We start from the raw sequence: 18,487 nt of genomic DNA, 5'->3' as shown, positions 1-18,487 counted from the left end.
AGCTACTGACCTCTATCCTACAGCTCTGTTTACATTGGAGCTACTGACCTCTATCCTACAGCTCTGTTTACATTGGAGCTACTGACCTCTATCCTACAGCTCTGTTTACATTGGAGCTACTGACCTCTATCCTACACCTCTGTTTACATTGGTGCTACTGACCTCTATCCTACAGCTCTGTTTACATTGGAACTACTGACCTCTATCCTACAGCTCTTTTTACATTGGTGCTACTGACCTCTATCCTACAGCTCTGTTTACATTGGAACTACTGACCTCTATCTTACAGCTCATTTTACATTGGAACTACTGACCTCTATCCTACAGCTCTGTTTACATTGGTGCTACTGACCTCTATCCTACAGCTCTGTTTACATTGGAACTACTGACCTCTATCCTACAGCTCTGTTTACATTGGTGCTACTGACCTCTATCCTACAGCTCTGTTTACATTGGAGCTACTGACCTCTATCCTACAGCTCTGTTTACATTGGAGCTACTGACCTCTATCCTACAGCTCTGTTTACATTGGAGCTACTGACCTCTATCCTACACCTCTGTTTACATTGGTGCTACTGACCTCTATCCTACAGCTCTGTTTACATTGGAACTACTGACCTCTATCCTACAGCTCTTTTTACATTGGTGCTACTGACCTCTATCCTACAGCTCTGTTTACATTGGAACTACTGACCTCTATCCTACAGCTCTGTTTACATTGGAACTACTGACCTCTATCCTACAGCTCTGTTTACATTGGTGCTACTGACCTCTATCCTACAGCTCTGTTTACATTGGAGCTACTGACCTCTATCCTGCAGCTCTTTTTACATTGGAACTACTGACCTCTATCCTACAGCTCTGTTTACAATGGAGTTACTGACCTCTATCCTACAGCTCTGTTTACATTGGAGCTACTGACCTCTATCCTACAGCTCTGTTTACATTGGAGCTACTGACCTCTATCCTACAGCTCTGTTTACAATGGAGCTACTGACCTCTATCCTACAGCTCTGTTTACATTGGAGCTACTGACCTCTATCCTACAGCTCTTTTTACATTGGAGCTACTGACCTCTATCCTACAGCTCTGTTTACATTGGTGCTACTGACCTCTATCCTACAGCTCTGTTTACATTGATGCTTTGTATTGCCCTTTGAAAAAATGCACACAGGCATAAAGTGAGTTGGGGAACACAAAACAATAAGCCTCTACAGGGAAAGCTGATGCTGCATTAAAGATGTCAGACATACTTTAGTCTATCTGTTGTAATGAAGGAGCCCTAAAGTCATTTTTTGAATTCATTTCAATAGAAGATTGATTTTTGGACTGATGGTTTTGTAGAATGCATAAAAAATATTTCAAACAAAATAATCAATATTTGATTCAGATTTTTTCACTTCAAATGAGGCAATAGCATTTACTTCCGGTACCAGTATTTAGAGTGTATATATTTCATATATACACACACACACACACACACACACACACACACACACACACACACACACACACACACACACACACACACACACACACACACACACACACACACACACACACACACACACACACACACACACACACACACACACACACACACACACAAAACAAAACATCATAAATGAGCCATGCAATGCCTATTTGCCTGAACTAAAGTCGACCCCCCCTTCTCTGCTGCGCCGGGGGAGGTTACCATAATGACAGGCTCTCAGACATATGGAGAAAAGCGAGGGTAGCACATTGGAGCAGGGAGGTGGGGGAGCGGGTAGAGGAGAGAGGAGAGGAGAGAGGAGGGGAACAGGGAGGTGGGGCGGCGGGCAGAGGAACGAGGAGAGGAGAGAGGAGGGGAGCAGGGAGGTGGGGCTGTGGCCAGATGAGAGAGGAGGGGAGCAGGGAGGTGGGGCGGTGGCCAGAGGAGAGAGGAGGGGAGCAGGGAGGGGGGCGGCGGGCAGAGGAAAGAGGAGGGGAGCAGGGAGGTGGGGCAGTGGCCAGAGGAGAGAGGAGGGGAGCAGGGAGGTGGGGCAGTGGACCAAGAAGAGAGGAGGGGAGCAGGGAGGTGGGGCTGTGGCCAGATGAGAGAGGAGGGGAGCAGGGAGGTGGGGGCGGTGGCCAGAGGAGAGAGGAGGGGAGCAGGGAGGTGGGGCGGTGGCCAGAGGAGAGAGGAGGGGACCAGGGAGGTGGGGCGGTGGACCAAGAAGAGAGGAGGGGAGCAGGGAGGTGGGGCTGTGGCCAGAGGAGAGAGGAGGGGAGCAGGGGGTGGGGCTGTGGCCAGATGAGAGAGGAGGGGAGCAGGGAGGTGGGGCGGTGGCCAGAGGAGAGAGGAGGGGAGCAGGGAGGTGGGGCGATGGACCAAGAAGAGAGGAGGGGAGCAGGGAGGTGGGGCTGTGGCCAGAGGAGAGAGGAGGGGAGCAGGGAGGTGGGGCTGTGGCCAGATGAGAGAGGAGGGGAGCAGGGAGGTGGGGCGGTGGCCAGAGGAGAGAGGAGGGGAGCAGGGAGGTGGGGGCGGTGGCCAGAGGAGAGAGGAGGGGAGCAGGGAGGTGGGGCGGTGGACCAAGAAGAGAGGAGGGGAGCAGGGAGGTGGGGCGGTGGACCAAGAAGAGAGGAGGGGAGCAGGGAGGTGGGGCGGTGGCCAGAGGAGAGAGGAGGGTAGCAGGGAGGTGGGGCTGTGGCCAGATGAGAGAGGAGGGGAGCAGGGAGGTGGGGCGGTGGCCAGAGGAGAGAGGAGGGGAGCAGGGAGGTGGGGCTGTGGCCAGATGAGAGAGGAGGGGAGCAGGGAGGTGGGGCTGTGGCCAGATGAGAGAGGAGGGAGCACGGAGGTGGGGCGGTGGCCAGAGGAGAGAGGAGGGGAGCAGGGAGGTGGGGCGGTGGCCAGAGGAGAGAGGAGGAGAGCAGGGAGGTGGGGCGGTGGACCAAAAAGAGAGGAGGGGAGCAGCGAGGTGGGGCGGTGGACCAAGAAGAGAGGAGGGGAGCAGGGAGGTGGGGCTGTGGCCAGAGGAGAGAGGAGGGGAGCAGGGAGGTGGGGCAGTGGCCAGAGGAGAGAGGAGGGGAGCAGGGAGGTGGGGCGGCGGGCAGAGGAAAGAGGAGGGGAGCAGGGAGGTGGGGCAGTGGCCAGAGGAGAGAGGAGGGGAGCAGGGAGGTGGGGCGGTGGACCAAGAAGAGAGAGGGGGAGGGGAGGTGGGGCGGTGGCCAGGGAGGAGGGGAGCTGTGGCCAGAGGAGGGAGCAGGGAGGTGGGGGGAGCAGAGGGAGGAGGGGGAGGGAGCAGGGAGGTGGGGCGGTGGCCAGGGGAGAGAGGAGGGGAGCAGGGAGGTGGGGCGGTGGCCAGAGGAGAGAGGAGGGGAGCAGGGAGGTGGGGCGGTGGCCAGAGGAGAGAGGAGGGGAGCAGGGAGGTGGGGCGGTGGACCAAGAAGAGAGGAGGGGAGCAGGGAGGTGGGGCGGTGGACCAAGAAGAGAGGAGGGGAGCAGGGAGGTGGGGCGGTGGCCAGAGGAGAGAGGAGGGGAGCAGGGAGGTGGGGCGGCAGGCAGAGGAAAGAGGAGGGGAGCAGGGAGGTGGGGCAGTGGCCAGAGGAGAGAGGAGGGGAGCAGGGAGGGGGGCGGCGGGCAGAGGAAAGAGAGGAGGGGAGCAGGGAGGTGGGGCAGTGGCCAGAGGAGAGAGGAGGGGAGCAGGGGAGGTGGGGCGGTGGACCAAGAAGAGAGGAGGGGAGCAGGGAGGTGGGGCTGTGGCCAGATGAGAGAGGAGGGGAGCAGGGAGGTGGGGCGGTGGCCAGGGGAGAGAGGAGGGGAGCAGGGAGGTGGGGCGGTGACCAGAGGAGAGAGGAGGGGAGCAGGGAGGTGGGGCGGTGGCCAGAGGAGAGAGGAGGGGAGCAGGGAGGTGGGGCGGTGGACCAAGAAGAGAGGAGGGGAGCAGGAAGGTGGGGCTGTGGCCAGATGAGAGAGGAGGGGAGCAGGGAGGTGGGGCGGTGGCCAGAGGAGAGAGGAGGGGAGCAGGGAGGTGGGGCTGTGGCCAGATGAGAGAGCAGGAGAGCAGGGAGGTGGGGCGGTGGCCAGAGGAGAGAGGAGGGGAGCAGGGAGGTGGGGCGGTGGACCAAGAAGAGAGGAGTGGAGCAGGGAGGTGGGGCGGTGGACCAAGAAGAGAGGAGGGGAGCAGGGAGGTGGGGCTGTGGCCAGATGAGAGAGGAGGGGAGCGGGGAGGTGGGGCGGTGGCCAGAGGAGAGAGGAGGGGAGCAGGGAGGTGGGGCGGCGGCCAGAGGAGAGAGGAGGGGAGCAGGGAGGTGGGGAGGCAGGCAGAGGAGAGAGGAGGGGAGGAGAAGAAAAGGGGCGGGTGCGGTTCGAGGACATTTTCTTTCAGATATGTCTTTGTGCCTCATCTGTGAATCATCCGTGTGTGCTGAATAGGAGCCCAGTTCATGAACCTTTCTCAATCAGGTCTGTGCCAGGCGTCAGTCACTATTTTTGTTTCTTTTTCACAGAGCAGAGAAAAGAAAACTGATTTCCGTACAATCACGCCCCTGAACCTACGTTTTCCTGAGGAGACAGAACAATACTACAATTATATGGACAAAATGTTTACACATGCAGTATTGTTTGAAACATCATACACATTTCATAGTTCATGGCTGCTTTTTAAACTAACATGTCTAAATGTTGAGATATTTTGTCATATACTCTAGGAGAAGGATCAAATCCACATAGATTAGGCAGATGAGTGGTACAGAGGCGTGAGACGGACTGTGGCACTGGATGACTATAACAATGTATTTTCATCAGTCCCTTTATGAAGAGGGTCAATCAAACCTCAGGCCTTACCTCTCCTTTCCCTTATTTACTCATCCCTCCCTCTTTCTCTCCTACTGCCTCCTCACTCCCCTCACACCATTCTTCTCTTCCCTCTCTCCTTCCCTCTCTCCTTCCCTCTCTCCTTCCCTCTCTCCTTCCCTCTCTCCTTTCCCTTATTTACTCATCCCTCCCTCTTTCTCTCCTACTGCCTCCTCACTCCCCTCACACCATTCTTCTCTTCCCTCTCTTCTTCCCTCTCTCTCTTTCTTAATTCAAAAATGATAAATGAATAGTAAATATTGCACTAAAAAAAGATAAAGACATTTCACGTGTTATATTATCTATGTACAGTGTTTTAGCAGTGTACAAATAGTTGTAGTATGAATAGTGGGGGAAGATAAATAAACAGAGAAATATTGGTGGTATTTGAATGTTGTTTGCATTCCACTGGTTGCCTTTTTTCACAGAGATGCTGGCCCATGTTGACTCCAATGTTTCCCACAGTTTCAATTTGTCTGGATGTCCTTTTGGTGGTGGACCACTCTTGAAACACAGAGGAAACTGTTGAGCATGAAAACCCCAGCAGTGTTGCCTGACACCTACTACCATACCCTGTTCAAAGGCACTTCAAACTTTTGTCTTGCCCATTCACCCTCAATGTACACTCAACCCTCAGTGTACACTCAACTCTCAGTGTACACTCAACTCTCAATGTACACTCAACCCTCAGTGTACACTCAACTCTCAGTGTACACTCAACTCTCAGTGTACACTCAACTCTCAATGTACACTCAACCCTCAATGTACACTCAACCCTCAATGTACACTCAACCCTCAATGTACACTCAACACTCAGTGTACACTCAACCCTCAGTGTACACTCAACTCTCAATGTACACTCAACCCTCAGTGTACACTCAACCCTCAGTGTACACTCAACCCTCAATGTACACTCAACCCTCAGTGTTACACTCAACCCTCAATGTTACACTCAACCCTCAATGTGCACTCAACCCTCAATGTACACTCAACCCTCAGTGTACACACAACCCTCAATGTACACTCAACACTCAATGTACACTCAACCCTCAGTGTACACTCAACTCTCAGTGTACACTCAACCCTCAATGCACACTCAACCCTCAGTGTACACTCAACCCTCAATGTACACTCAACCCTCAGTGTACGTCTCTAAAAGGTGGTCATACATTTGGCAGGAGGTTAGGAAGTGCAGCTCAGTTTCCACTTCATTTTGTGGGCAGTGTGCACATAGCCTGTCTTCTCTTGAGAGCCATGTCTGCCTATGGTGACCTCTATCAACAGCAAGGCTATGCTCACTGAAGCTGTACATATTTAAGTATTTTAAAAATTTTGGGTCAGTCACAGTGGTCAGGTAATCTGCCGCTGTGTACTCTCTGTTTAGAGCCAGATAGCATAACAATTTGCTCAGTATTATTTTTTATATATTTATTCAGTGTGTCAAATAGTTATCTTTTTCTTACTCATGATTGGGTCTAATTGTGTTGCTGTACTAGGGCTCTGTTGGGTCTGTTTGTGTTTGTGAAATGGCTGAGAGGACTCTTTAAATTAATCTCTCTGTAGGTGAGGGCTTTGTGATGGAATGTGTGAGCATCGCCACCTTTTAGATGGTTGTCGAATGTCACAGCTCTTTTCTGGATTTTGACATCTAGCGGCTATAGTCCTAATTCTGCTCTGCATGCATTGTTTTGGGAGTTTGCATTGGACACTAAGTATATTTTTACAGAAATCTGTATGTGGAGCCTCAATCGGATGTTTGTCCCATTTTGTGAATTATTGGTTGATGAGTGAACCCAGACTTCACAACCAAAGAGGGAAATGGGTCCTTTAACTGATTGCAGTATTTTTAGCCAGATTCTCTATCTCTCTCTATGAGTGACTGACCCTCAGGGCTGGGGAGGTCAAGTGATACAAGGTCATTGGCAGGTCATCTCCTCTGACTGGCTGACTTCTAAAAGCACTTCTGGCAGCAGCCAATCACGTCCCTCTCGCTCTGACTCCACTTCTACATGCACACACACACACACACACACACACACACACACACACACACACACACACACACACACACACACACACACACACACACACACACACACACACACACACACACACACACACACACACACACACACATGCGCACCCTTACCAATCTCCCCCACAGCTTCACACTCTGCTCTTGTCACGTGACGATGGTGAGGCGGGTGTCAGTGATTGGATGATGGATGATGCTTTTAGTACCTGTTTAGAATGAAGCTGTCTACATAGCACTGTAATTACCCACTCCCAGGCGGCAGCTGCCCAACATCATTTCTGTTTTCTGACCTGATCTAGTGCAGAGAAATATGGCTTCCTTCAGGTAGTGGGTGTGTGTACAGTTACAGTTAGTTAAGATATAGTGTGTGTGTGTCTACAGCATGTGTTGATGAAGATAGGGGTGTCTACAGTACGTGTGGATGAAAATAGGGGTGTGTGTCTACAGTATGTGTTGATGAAGTTAGGGGTGTCTACAGTACGTGTGGATGAAAATAGGGGTGTGTGTCTACAGTATGTGTTGATGAAGTTAGGGGTGTCTACAGTACGTGTGGATGAAAATAGGGGTGTGTGTCTACAGTATGTGTTGATGAAGTTAGGGGTGTCTACAGTACGTGTGGATTAAAATAGGGGTGTGTCTACAGTACGTGTGGATGAAAATAGGGGTGTGTGTCTACAGTATGTGTGGATGAAAATAGGGGTGTGTGTCTACAGTATGTGTGGATGAAAATAAGGGTGTGTCTACAGTATGTGTGGATGAAAATAGGGGTGTGTGTCTACAGTATGTGTGGATGAAAATAGGGGTGTGTGTCTACAGTACGTGTGGATGAAAATAGGGGTGTGTGTCTACAGTATGTGTGGATGAAAATAAGGGTGTGTCTACAGTATGTGTTGATGAAAATAGGGGTGTGTCTACAGTATGTGTGGATGAAAATAGGGGTGTGTGTCTACAGTATGTGTGGATGAAAATAGGGGTGTGTCTACAGTATGTGTGGATGAAAATAAGGGTGTGTCTACAGTATGTGTGGATGAAAATAAGGGTGTGTCTACAGTATGTGTTGATGAAAATAGGGGTGTGTGTCTACAGTATGTGTGGATGAAAATAGGGGTGTGTTTCTACAGTATGTGTAGATGAAGATAGGGGTGTCTACAGTATGTGTAGATGAAGATAGGGGTGTGTACAGTATGTGTGGATGAAGATAGGGGTGTCTACAGTATGTGTGGATGAAGATAGGGTTGTCTACAGTATGTGTAGATGAAGATAGGGGTGTCTACAGTATGTGTGGATGAAGATAGGGGTGTCTACAGTATGTGTGGATGAAGACAGGGGTGTCTACAGTATGTGTGGATGAAGATAGGGGTGTGTACAGTATGTGTAGATGAAGATAGGGGTGTCTACAGTATGTGTAGATGAAGATAGGGGTGTCTACAGTATGTGTAGATGAAGATGGGGGTGTGTCTACAGTATGTGTGGATGAAGATAGGGGTGTGTACAGTATGTGTAGATGAAGATAGGGGTGTGTACAGTATGTATAGATGAAGATAGGGCTGTGTACAGTATGTGTAGATGAAGATAGGGGTGTGTACAGTATGTGTAGATGAAGATAGGGGTGTGTACAGTATGTGTTGATGAAGATAGGGGTGTGTACAGTATGTGTAGATGAAGATAGGGGTGTGTACAGTATGTGTAGATGAAGATAGGTTGTGTGTACAGTATGTGTAGATGAAGATAGGGGTGTGTACAGTATGTGTAGATGAAGATAGGTTGTGTGTACAGTATGTGTAGATGAAGATAGGGGTGTGTACAGTATGTGTGGATGAAGATAGGGGTGTCTACAGTATGTGTGGATGAAGATGCAAATTTCTGGTAGCTTTCTCAAATGTGTAGGTATTTCAGAAATCCTGGCTGAAGGATTTCAGATGTTCTGCCTATTCCCACCTGATTCTAGGAATCTTCCATCCTGGATTTCTGGAAAAACCTTGGTAATTTGGGAAAGTTACCAGTATTTTGCAACCCTAGTGTGTGTACAGTATGTGGGAAGCTGTGTTTTGTATTCTGGATTTGGGTGAAGCTGTGTTTGTGTTCTGGACTTACATTTACATTACATTTAAGTCATTTAGCAGACGCTCTTATCCAGAGCGACTTACAAATTGGTGCATTCACCTTATGACATCCAGTGGAACAGCCATTTTACAATAGTGCATCTAAATCTTTTAAGGGGGGTGAGAAGGATTACTTTATCCTATCCTAGGTATTCCTTAAAGAGGTGGGGTTTCAGGTGTCTCCGGAAGGTGGTGATTGACTCCGCTGGCCTGGCGTCGTGAGGGAGTTTGTTCCACCATTGGAGGGCCAGAGCAGCGAACAGTTTTGACTGGGTGGGCAGGAACTGTACTTCCTCAGTGGTAGGGAGGCGAGCAGGCCAGAGGTGGATGAACGCAGTGCCCTTGTTTGGGTGTAGGGCCTGATCAGAGCCTGGAGGTACTGAGGTGCCGTTCCCCTCACAGCTCCGTAGGCAAGCACCATGGTCTTGTAGCGGATGCGAGCTTCAACTGGAAGCCAGTGGAGAGAGCGGAGGAGCGGGGTGACGTGAGAGAACTTGGGAAGGTTGAACACCAGACGGGCTGCCGCGTTCTGGATGAGTTGTAGGGGTTTAATGGCACAGGCAGGGAGCCCAGCCAACAGCGAGTTGCAGTAATCCAGATGGGAGATGAAGCTTGGGTGAAGCTGTGTTTGTGTTCTGGATTTGGGTGAAGCTGTGTTTGTGTTCTGGATTTGGGGGAAAGCTGTGTTTGTGTTCTGGATTTGGGTGAAGCTGTGTTTGTGTACTGGATTTGTGTCATGGCCGTTGCTGGAAGAAGACCAAGGTGCAGCGTGGTGAGCGTATATTTTCCTTTTTACTTCAAAATGTCGCCAACAAAACAACAAACAAAAAAACAACTGTGAAGCTTACAGGGCATTAGTGCCACAAACAAAGTTAACTACCCACAACGAGAGGAGGGAAAAAGGGCTACCTAAGTATGGTTCCCAATCAGAGACAACGATAGACAGCTGTCCCTGATTGAGAACTATACCCGGCCAAAACATAGAAAAACAAAATCATAGAAAATGAAACATAGAATGCCCACCCCAAATCACACCATGACCAAACCAAATAGAGACATAAAAAGGCTCTAAGGTCATGGTGTGACAGTATCCCCCCACTAAGGTGCGGACTCCGGTCGCAAAACCTGAACCTATAGGGGAGGGTCTGGGTGGGCATCTATCCGCGGTGGCGGCTCAGGTTTGGGACGCAGACCCCGCTCCACCACTGGCTCACCCCACTTTGGTGGCACATCTGGTGCAGGGACCCTCGTCGCCGACCCCAGACTGGAGACCGTCGCCGCTGGAGGCTCCTCACTGGAGGTTTCGTGCCATGGATCATCACAGGAAGCTTCGTGCCATGGATCATCACTGGAGGCTTCGTGCCATGGATCATCACTGGAGGCTTCTTGCCATGGATCATCACTGGAGGCTTCGTGCCATGGATCATCACTGGAGGCTTCGTGCCATGGATCATCACTGGAGGCTTCTTGCCATGGATCATTACTGGAGGCTTCTTCCTGGGCACAGGCACAGTTCTCACCAGGCTGGAGAGACACACAGGAGGCCTGGTGCGTGGGACGGGCATCAGATACACTGGGCCATGAAGGCGCACTGGCGGTCTCGAGCACAGAGCTGGCACAACCCGTTCTGGCTGGATGCCCACTTCCACCCGGCAAATGCGGGACGCTGGCACAGAGCACACCGGCCTGTGAATGCTCACTCGAGACACCGTGCACATCACCCCATAACACGGTGCCTGACCAGTCAATGCTCCCCACGGTAAGCACGGGGAGTTGGCTCAGGTCTAAACTCTGACTCCGCCAATCTCCCCGTGTGCTCACCCGTGCCTGCTTCGCTGACTTGCCTCCTCATATCGCCGCCGCTCCGACTTAGCTGCCTCCATCTCCTCCCTCGGACGGCGACACTCCCCGGCCTGCGTCCAGGGTCCCTTTCCGTCCAGGATCTCCTCCCATGTCCAGGAGTCCTCTTTACCACGCTGCTTGGTCCTTTGGTGGTGGGTAGTTCTGTCACAGCTGTTGCTGGCAGAAGACCAAGGTGCAGTGTGGTGAACATACAATTTCCTTTTTATTTCAAAATGTCACCAACAAAACAACAACAAAAAAACAACCGTGAAGCCTACAGGGCATTAGTGCCACAAACAAAGTGAACTACCCACAACGAAAGGAGGGAAAAAGGGCTACCTAAGTATGGTTCCCAATCAGAGACAACGATATACAGCTGCCCCTGATTGAGAACCATACCCGGCCAAAACATAGAAACACAAAATCATAGAAAACAAAACATAGAATGCCCACCCCAAATCACACAACAACCAAACCAAATAGAGACATAAAAAGGCTCTCAATGTCAGGGTGTGACAATTTGGGTGAAGCTGTGTTTGTGTTCTGGATTTGGACGAAGCTGTGTTTTTGTTCTGGATTTGGACGAAGCTGTGTTTGTGTTCTGGATTTGGGTGAAGCTGTGTTTGTGTTCTGGATTTGGACAAAGCTGTGTTTGTGTTCTGGATTTGGGTGAAGCTGTGTTTGTGTTCTGGATTTGGACAAAGCTGTGTTTGTGTTCTGGATTTGGACAAAGCTGTGTTTGTGTTCTGGATTTGGGTGAAGCTGTGTTTGTGTTCTGGATTTGGGTGAAGCTGTGTTTGTGTGCAGTTAAAGTATGTGTGGGTACAAATGGGTGTGTGTACAGTATGAAAATGTGTGTCTGTTGTGGATTACACTAAGGTCAAAAGGTCAATAGAATTCAGTAAACCTATGCTGTATAGCCTGAGGCAAGTATGAACATTTCACTATGTACTGCATAGATACAGTCGTGCCAACGGGACCTGCGCCATAACAATGACAATGAAACATACATAAACAGCTCCTCGTTTGACCTATGGAAGGATCATAAATTGCCCGTCCATAAATCCTAAATGAAGTAGCGTTTCAGCTCTGTTTTGGCCTGGACTTCCAGCCCTAGCTGGCTTGCCTGTCTCTCAGAGATGGACAGTATTTCTGTTACATGTATTTGAAATAAGTATTTGAATTAATTCTGAGTTTTTTGTATTACATTGGACTGAACTACACTCCAATGTATTTTACAAGAAGATGCTTGTGAAAGCTTTTATTTGTATTTTGAAAAGTATTTTTTCTATACCATTTCTTTATAGCTGTTGGCTCCATGCATTTCACCATGCATTTCACCATGCATTTCACCATGCATTGGTATCAAATGTCTGGTGGCACTATGGAGTGATAAGAGCATCTGCTAAATGAGCTAAATATAAATGTATATGTAACAATGAACAATTGCAAAGCATTCTATGTATTACTCTAATGAGCTCCTCGCCGAAACCAGGCCAATGACAGAACCTAATGTGCTTTGTAGTTGTTCATTATCACATATACACTGTGTGTATAAAACGTTAGGAAAATCTGCTCTTTCCATGACATAGACTGAATCCAGGTGAAACTATGATCCCTTATTGATGTCACCTGTTAAATCCACACAATCAGTGTAGATGAAGGGGAGGAGACGGGTTAAATGTACAGAGTGACAATACATTCAGCCAAGGCAGATAAACAACAACATATCACAGTCAGAGCAAGTAAAATGTTTCTGTAAGAGTTACTGAGAATGTTGTTTCTGTTCAGTCAGCTACTTACAAGTTTATTTTTGTATTTTTGTATACAAAATACATGTATTTTAATTAACTACAATACTTTGCAAAATTATCTAACATTTTATTTTGATACATGGTTTTTCGGTTATTTGTAGTTGTATTTTGTAATTGTAATTTGTCATTTATGCTCATCCCTGCTCTCTCTCTACGCAGACACAGTGCCGAGCAGTGGGTATCAGTGTTGTGTATGAGCACCTTTCATCCAGAGCGCGGTTCTCACATAACTCAGTGTCCAAGCCTTTATCTCCGCCTCATAAATAACCAGGCCATCGGATGATAATGTCCACTTAATGTTTAGTCAATAAACTCCAGAGTAAGAGGAGGTCTTTTCTCTCCCCACTCTATCCTCTGTACAGAAATATAAACAGTGCTGCTGTTAGATGAATGTGATGGGCAGGGCCTGGTTTCGTCTGGACAAAGACTAGGAGTGTATAGGCCCTGGTGATACTGTGTGTGTGTGTGTGTGTGTGTGTGTGTGTGTGTGTGTGTGTGTGTGTGTGTGTGTGTGTGTGTGTGCGTGTGCGTGTGCGTGTGCGTGTGCGTGTGCGTGTGCGTGTGCGTGTGCGTGTGTGTGTGTGTGTGTGTGTGTGTGTGTGTGTGTGTGTGTGTGTGTGTGTGTGTGTGTGTGTGTGTGTGTGTGTGTGTGTGTGTGTGTGTGCGTGTGCAGCTACTGTATAATACTACTGATGGCTGGGCTGCAGGTGTTTATGGGAGATAGCAGGGGAAGGTAATGAGGGGATGAGCGAGAGGAGTGAAAAGGGGATGACTGGATAACCTTGACTGATCACCTGAGAGAGAGATAGACAGCACACACTAATGTTATAATTAGTTAACCCCTTGGTGCCACACACTAACCCCTTGGTCCTATCACTGATTATGTAGCACATTCTCCTCTGGCCCCTTTGGAAAACCGATGATCAACATTTGGGGGCATCTCAAATAGACTTGTCTTGCTCTTATATATACTCAATCAATAGACGGATCTGTCAAAGATACTTTAGAATGCATTGGTGAAAGCAACGAGTTAGTGGATCATATCTGAGACAGCTCCCGAGTGTACCAGTATGGTCTGTGAACTATGTTACAGGGTTAAAGTAAACAAAGACAGAAGTACTCACAAAGGTCATCAGGGGGAAAAACAGTCTTCCGATGGAAGCTATTGTCATGGAGGAGTTGGGATCATTGTCAGCGTATCATTCTCAACCCTGCAGAGACAGACAGGCCAGGTTTCCCAAAAGCATTGTAACACTGAGATCATCTTCATTCTTTTGAAACCAAATGGATGAAAGATGATCTTAGTGCGATGATGCTTTTGGGAAACCCAACCCTGATTGACAGACTGGCCAGACAGACAAGCCAGAGAGACAGGCCAGACAGACAGGCAGGCCAGATTGGCAGAGAGACCAGAGCCGCCAGATAGATAGAAAGACAGACAGGCCAGACAAACACAGACAGACAGGCCAGACAGCGATGGTTCTGGACTGAATGAGAGGATTTATTGTGATCCATGAGACATCACTCTGGGTGCAGCTGGGCTTGGAGCAGCAGCTGGGTACAATGGGGACACTGGGAAGGAGTGTGTGTGTGTGTGTGTGTGTGTGTGTGTGTGTAGCGGGGGGGGGTTATATGATGTAGTGTGGACATTCAGTCTGCCAGGTGAAGGGGGGGGGGTTGCAATATGATGAGGCACAAGAGGTCACACTGTTCCGACCCATAACTAGCCTACGGATGTTGTTGCACTTGCTTTGTCTAGTTACATGGTCTGTAACCTGAATGAATGTGTTCATTTATGTGAGAAATCAGTGTAAATACGCCTAGGTGTTGAATGTGCATGTGCCTAGAGAGACAGCAACCTTACCTTGGTCGAGGGCCAGCTCTGTCTCTCTTGAACTCTTGGTCGGCCAGTCCAAGTGTATAATTATTTATTCGGATGGTGACGAAACATAAATATGTACAAAAATGAAAAACACCAAAAGCCTGCTCCCCCAAAAATACGTCCTAACACTAACCTTCCCCCCATATCATAACAATACTGATGGACAGGTCATTGAATATGATTAAAGTGGAACTGACAGCATTTGAACTACTTTGTAGATATGAAACACACACAAAGTCATAGTATTAGTAAAAAATATATAATTCCCAGTTTATGCTACAAAACCAACTTTGTAAGAGGTTTTAAGAATTGGTTCTAGTTGACTCAACATTTCATGATGTACACTAAGGTATTGTTGGCAGTATATATGGATGCAGTTCAATGCATGATTAATATAATTCACCAATACATTTCTTGGAAGTCCAAATAATATTGCTATCAGGATGTCCATCACAGCTGGCCTGGTACATTGTTTGCTACCTTCATTCGGATGGACGGTTTCAGTTTCAACAGCTCAAAATTTTGGACAAAAACAGACGAATGTAGGCTGGGAATGTCAATACAATCAAACTAGTCAGGGCAATGATCACAATTCAGTCATAACGTGGCTAATAGGATAGCGTATCTATTTAGGTAGCATGCTAAAAACACAGAGCCTAATGGTAGCTAGCTGACACCTGCATCTCTAGCTGTGTATAGTCACCGAAAGATGATATGAGGGGAAAAAGTCAGTCACTCACCCACTCCTCCAAATGACGTTCGCCTAACGTTCGGCTAATATAAAATATATTTTGATTTGTTTAACACTTTTTTGGTTACTACATGATTCCATATGTGCTAATTTAATAGTTTTGATGTTTTCACTATTTTTCTGCAATGTAGAAAATACTAAAAATAAAGAAAAACCTTTGAATGAGTAGGTGTTCTAAAACTTTTTACCGGTGGTGTAGCTAGCTGGCAAGCTAGTCAAATTTAGCCAGTTAGCTTTGGGTGCTTGGTTGGGACAAGCATGCATTGTTGGCAGGGAAGCTGCAGAAGGATGATGAGGCTACAATTCCCCATAATTTATCAGGGAAATGTTGATGGCCGACTAACTGAAACAGTTTGAGAGGGTTTATCTGTTTTCCTGCTTAGGATTTGAGCTCATCTTTCCCTGGCTAACTTTAGTTGTTGATCTTTTATGGTTGTTTGATCAATAGGACTGTACAGTTCCCAGATGTTAGAGGACTCTGGTGGTGTTGACATATTTGCAGACATCCATTCAGCTGTATTTTGTGGCTTTTGGTGAATGCGTTCTAATGATCTTTTGCTGTTGCAATGATGAATGTGAATGGTGACAGACCTGTTTGGCAAATAAAGGCCTACTGTAACTCTGAAGTGCTATGAAACACTGGTCTGCATAGAAACTGGTCCTTGACAAAACATATGTTTTTATTGGGTTTTATTTACTGCAGTTAATTATCCAAACACACTTTCCCTATCGAATTTTCACAAATGCCTTAGTTTAAGTAATGGCCAAACATTCTAAGAATTTATGAAGATATTTAAATGTCATGTTCTTCCTGAAAAGATTTAAAATAGATTTAATCTTGCTAAATTGCTGTCAGTTCCACTTTAAGGCATTGAGACTACTGAATGGGATTCTTGTCTCTTGATCAGATTTAATTTAATTGCCTGTAAATGTGCAAAATATCAACCATTCAGAAAAACTTGTGCCGTTTACAAGGACTCTTTTAAGGAGTACAATGTCAAAGTACAAAGTGTCAATACACTGACTGAATTACAAGGATGGCCCAGGTGAAAGACAGAGAGATGTAGAGGGCGTAAGGAGGGGGCAGTTTTGGGAGAAGGAGGGTATAAACTGGTAGGCATTTGTTGAGGTGTTCCAAACTCAGACACAGACAGACACACAGACAGACACACAGACAGACAGACAGACAGACAGACAGACAGACAGACAGACAGACAGACAGACAGACAGACAGACAGACAGACAGACAGACAGACAGACAGACAGACAGACAGACAGACAGACAGACAGACAGACAGACAGACAGACAGACAGACAGACACACAGACACACAGACACACAGACACACAGACACACAGACACACAGAAACACAGACACAATGCGGCAAATGAATCTCCTTGGGTAATGAAGACAGAAGCATTCTGAAATTAGGGGGGACATTAACTGGGCTATCAATAAATAAAGCACTAATCAGGAAAAAAGAACAGGAGGAGAGGACAGGGAGAGAATATCAATGGCAGGCCCGTTCAGTCACATCTGCATTCAGACAGCGATTCAAATGTGACATCCAAATGGCACACTATCCCCTATATAGTGCACTACTTTTAACCAGTGCCTATAAGGTTTTGGTCAAAAGTAGTGCACTTTATAGGGGATAGGGTGCCATTTGGAACAAACAGAGAGCTCTGCTGGCGAGGGGCTGGTCCTCATTGAGGCTTCACCAATCACGTTGCCTCATTGGTTTCATCACCACCTCCCTCCCTCCGCCCCCCGGCCCCTGCCCCAGCAGTGAGTGTGCCCACTCTTTGACTGTGCAGTGAACCCATTGTCTTCCCCTCCCAGCACAGCTCAGACCTTCTCTACTCCACCTCTCCTTCTCCTTCTTTTCTCCCCCAGCCTATCTGCTGTGCCCTGAGTGTGCCGCTGTGCTTTGTGACTTCACCATGATTGATTGTGGTGGGGGTTCTCTCATCGCTTGATAAGAGAGAGAGAGAGAGAGACAGAGACCGAGAGAGAGAGAAATAGAGAGAGCGAGAGAGAGACAGAAAGAGAGAGACCGATCCAGAGAGAGACAGAGACAGAGGGAGACAGAGAGAGAGAGTGAGAGACAGATAGAGAGACAGAGAAAATGGAGGGATAAATAAAATGAGGAAATAGAGGAGAGATTGGGTAAAGCATTGGGGAAAACAGAGAGAGAGAGCCTGAGAGGTGGAAGAAGAATGGAGGTGTGTGTATGTGTGTATGTAAGGTTTAATGCATGACCAGCAGGGGGGACATTACATTCCTGGCATGGTGCGACCTGGCTTGCCGATGGGGCCCATACCACTGACCGCTCCTTGTCTCTCCCTTTCTGCTCCCTCCTCCTCTTTTCGTCCTCCTCTCTTCCCAGGAGGATAATAAAGACAGATGACATCGAGGCCTTGCCATTCGGCTTCTCATTCTCCTCTCCACACTGCACTGCGCATGCAGGCACACACACGTACAGCCAGCCATTTGTAGTCATCATTCATGCCAGTTCTCCCCCTCCCCGCTCTAACTCTGCTTTAATAACCATAGCGACCATCCATCAGTGTATTGACGTGTGTGACAGGTGCTGCGGATCACACCAACTCCCCGCCCTGTACTCACACACCGCCAGGGTCACCTGCAGGTCAACACAGTCAATAATCACACACATGCACACCACTGGCTGTCACCTTGGAGGTGTGTACATGCTCTGCATATTTACATACTTCACTAAACACATCGTGATAAACACGTTGTGATGGTCATTGACTGAGCCGATTAGGAGGCACAACCATGCTGCATGCACATGCTGCACTTATAATAATGTACAGTGTACACATACTGTTGGTGCTCGTTAGGTGTGTGGATATTGCAAATGTAAACATGGGATCACTTTAAGTTATTACTTTATCACTATTAATAACTACAAATTCATGTTTCGAGCTAAACTATACTGTTACGGTTCTCTCCGTGATTTCCACCTCTTCAGACGCAAAACATGTTCCGTTGTCCTCCACAGAACAGTTTGTTGGCTTCTGCTATGCCACGTTCCGTTGTCCTCCACAGAACAGTTTGTTGGCTTCTGCTATGCCACGTTCCGTTGTCCTCCACAGAACAGTTTGTTGGCTTCTGCTATGCCACGTTCCGTTGTCCTCCACAGAACAGTTTGTTGGCTTCTGCTATGCCACGTTCCGTTGTCCTCCACAGAACAGTTTGTTGGCTTCTGCTATGCCACGTT

At 48.0% G+C, this 18,487-nt stretch overlaps 1 protein-coding gene across 1 annotated transcript; it reads left to right on the top strand.

Moving 5' to 3' along the window:
• The first annotated feature begins 2,435 nt into the window (after positions 1-2,435).
• On the top strand, positions 2,436-6,423 carry LOC124017918 (heterogeneous nuclear ribonucleoprotein 87F-like). The gene is made up of 2 exons (XM_046333161.1): positions 2,436-3,099; positions 6,380-6,423. Exons 1-2 carry the CDS (start codon positions 2,436-2,438, stop codon positions 6,421-6,423), a joined length of 708 nt encoding a protein of 235 aa, XP_046189117.1.
• Positions 6,424-18,487: the final 12,064 nt, after the last annotated feature.

Source organism: Oncorhynchus gorbuscha, linkage group LG03 (genome assembly GCF_021184085.1).
Source record: "Oncorhynchus gorbuscha isolate QuinsamMale2020 ecotype Even-year linkage group LG03, OgorEven_v1.0, whole genome shotgun sequence".
Taxonomy (NCBI): Eukaryota; Metazoa; Chordata; class Actinopteri; order Salmoniformes; family Salmonidae; genus Oncorhynchus; species Oncorhynchus gorbuscha.
This window is presented reverse-complemented; position numbering and strand designations above follow the sequence as displayed.

Bases quoted from the DNA above. Each gene is read 5' to 3' on its own strand.
- LOC124017918 (XM_046333161.1), top strand. From the start codon at position 2,436: ATGAGAGAGGAGGGGAGCAGGGAGGTGGGGCGGTGGCCAGAGGAGAGA. The intron at 3,100-6,379 runs GTGGGGCAGTGG...ATCTCTCTGTAG, and splicing joins AAGAGGAGGGGAGCAGGGAG to GTGAGGGCTTTGTGATGGAA.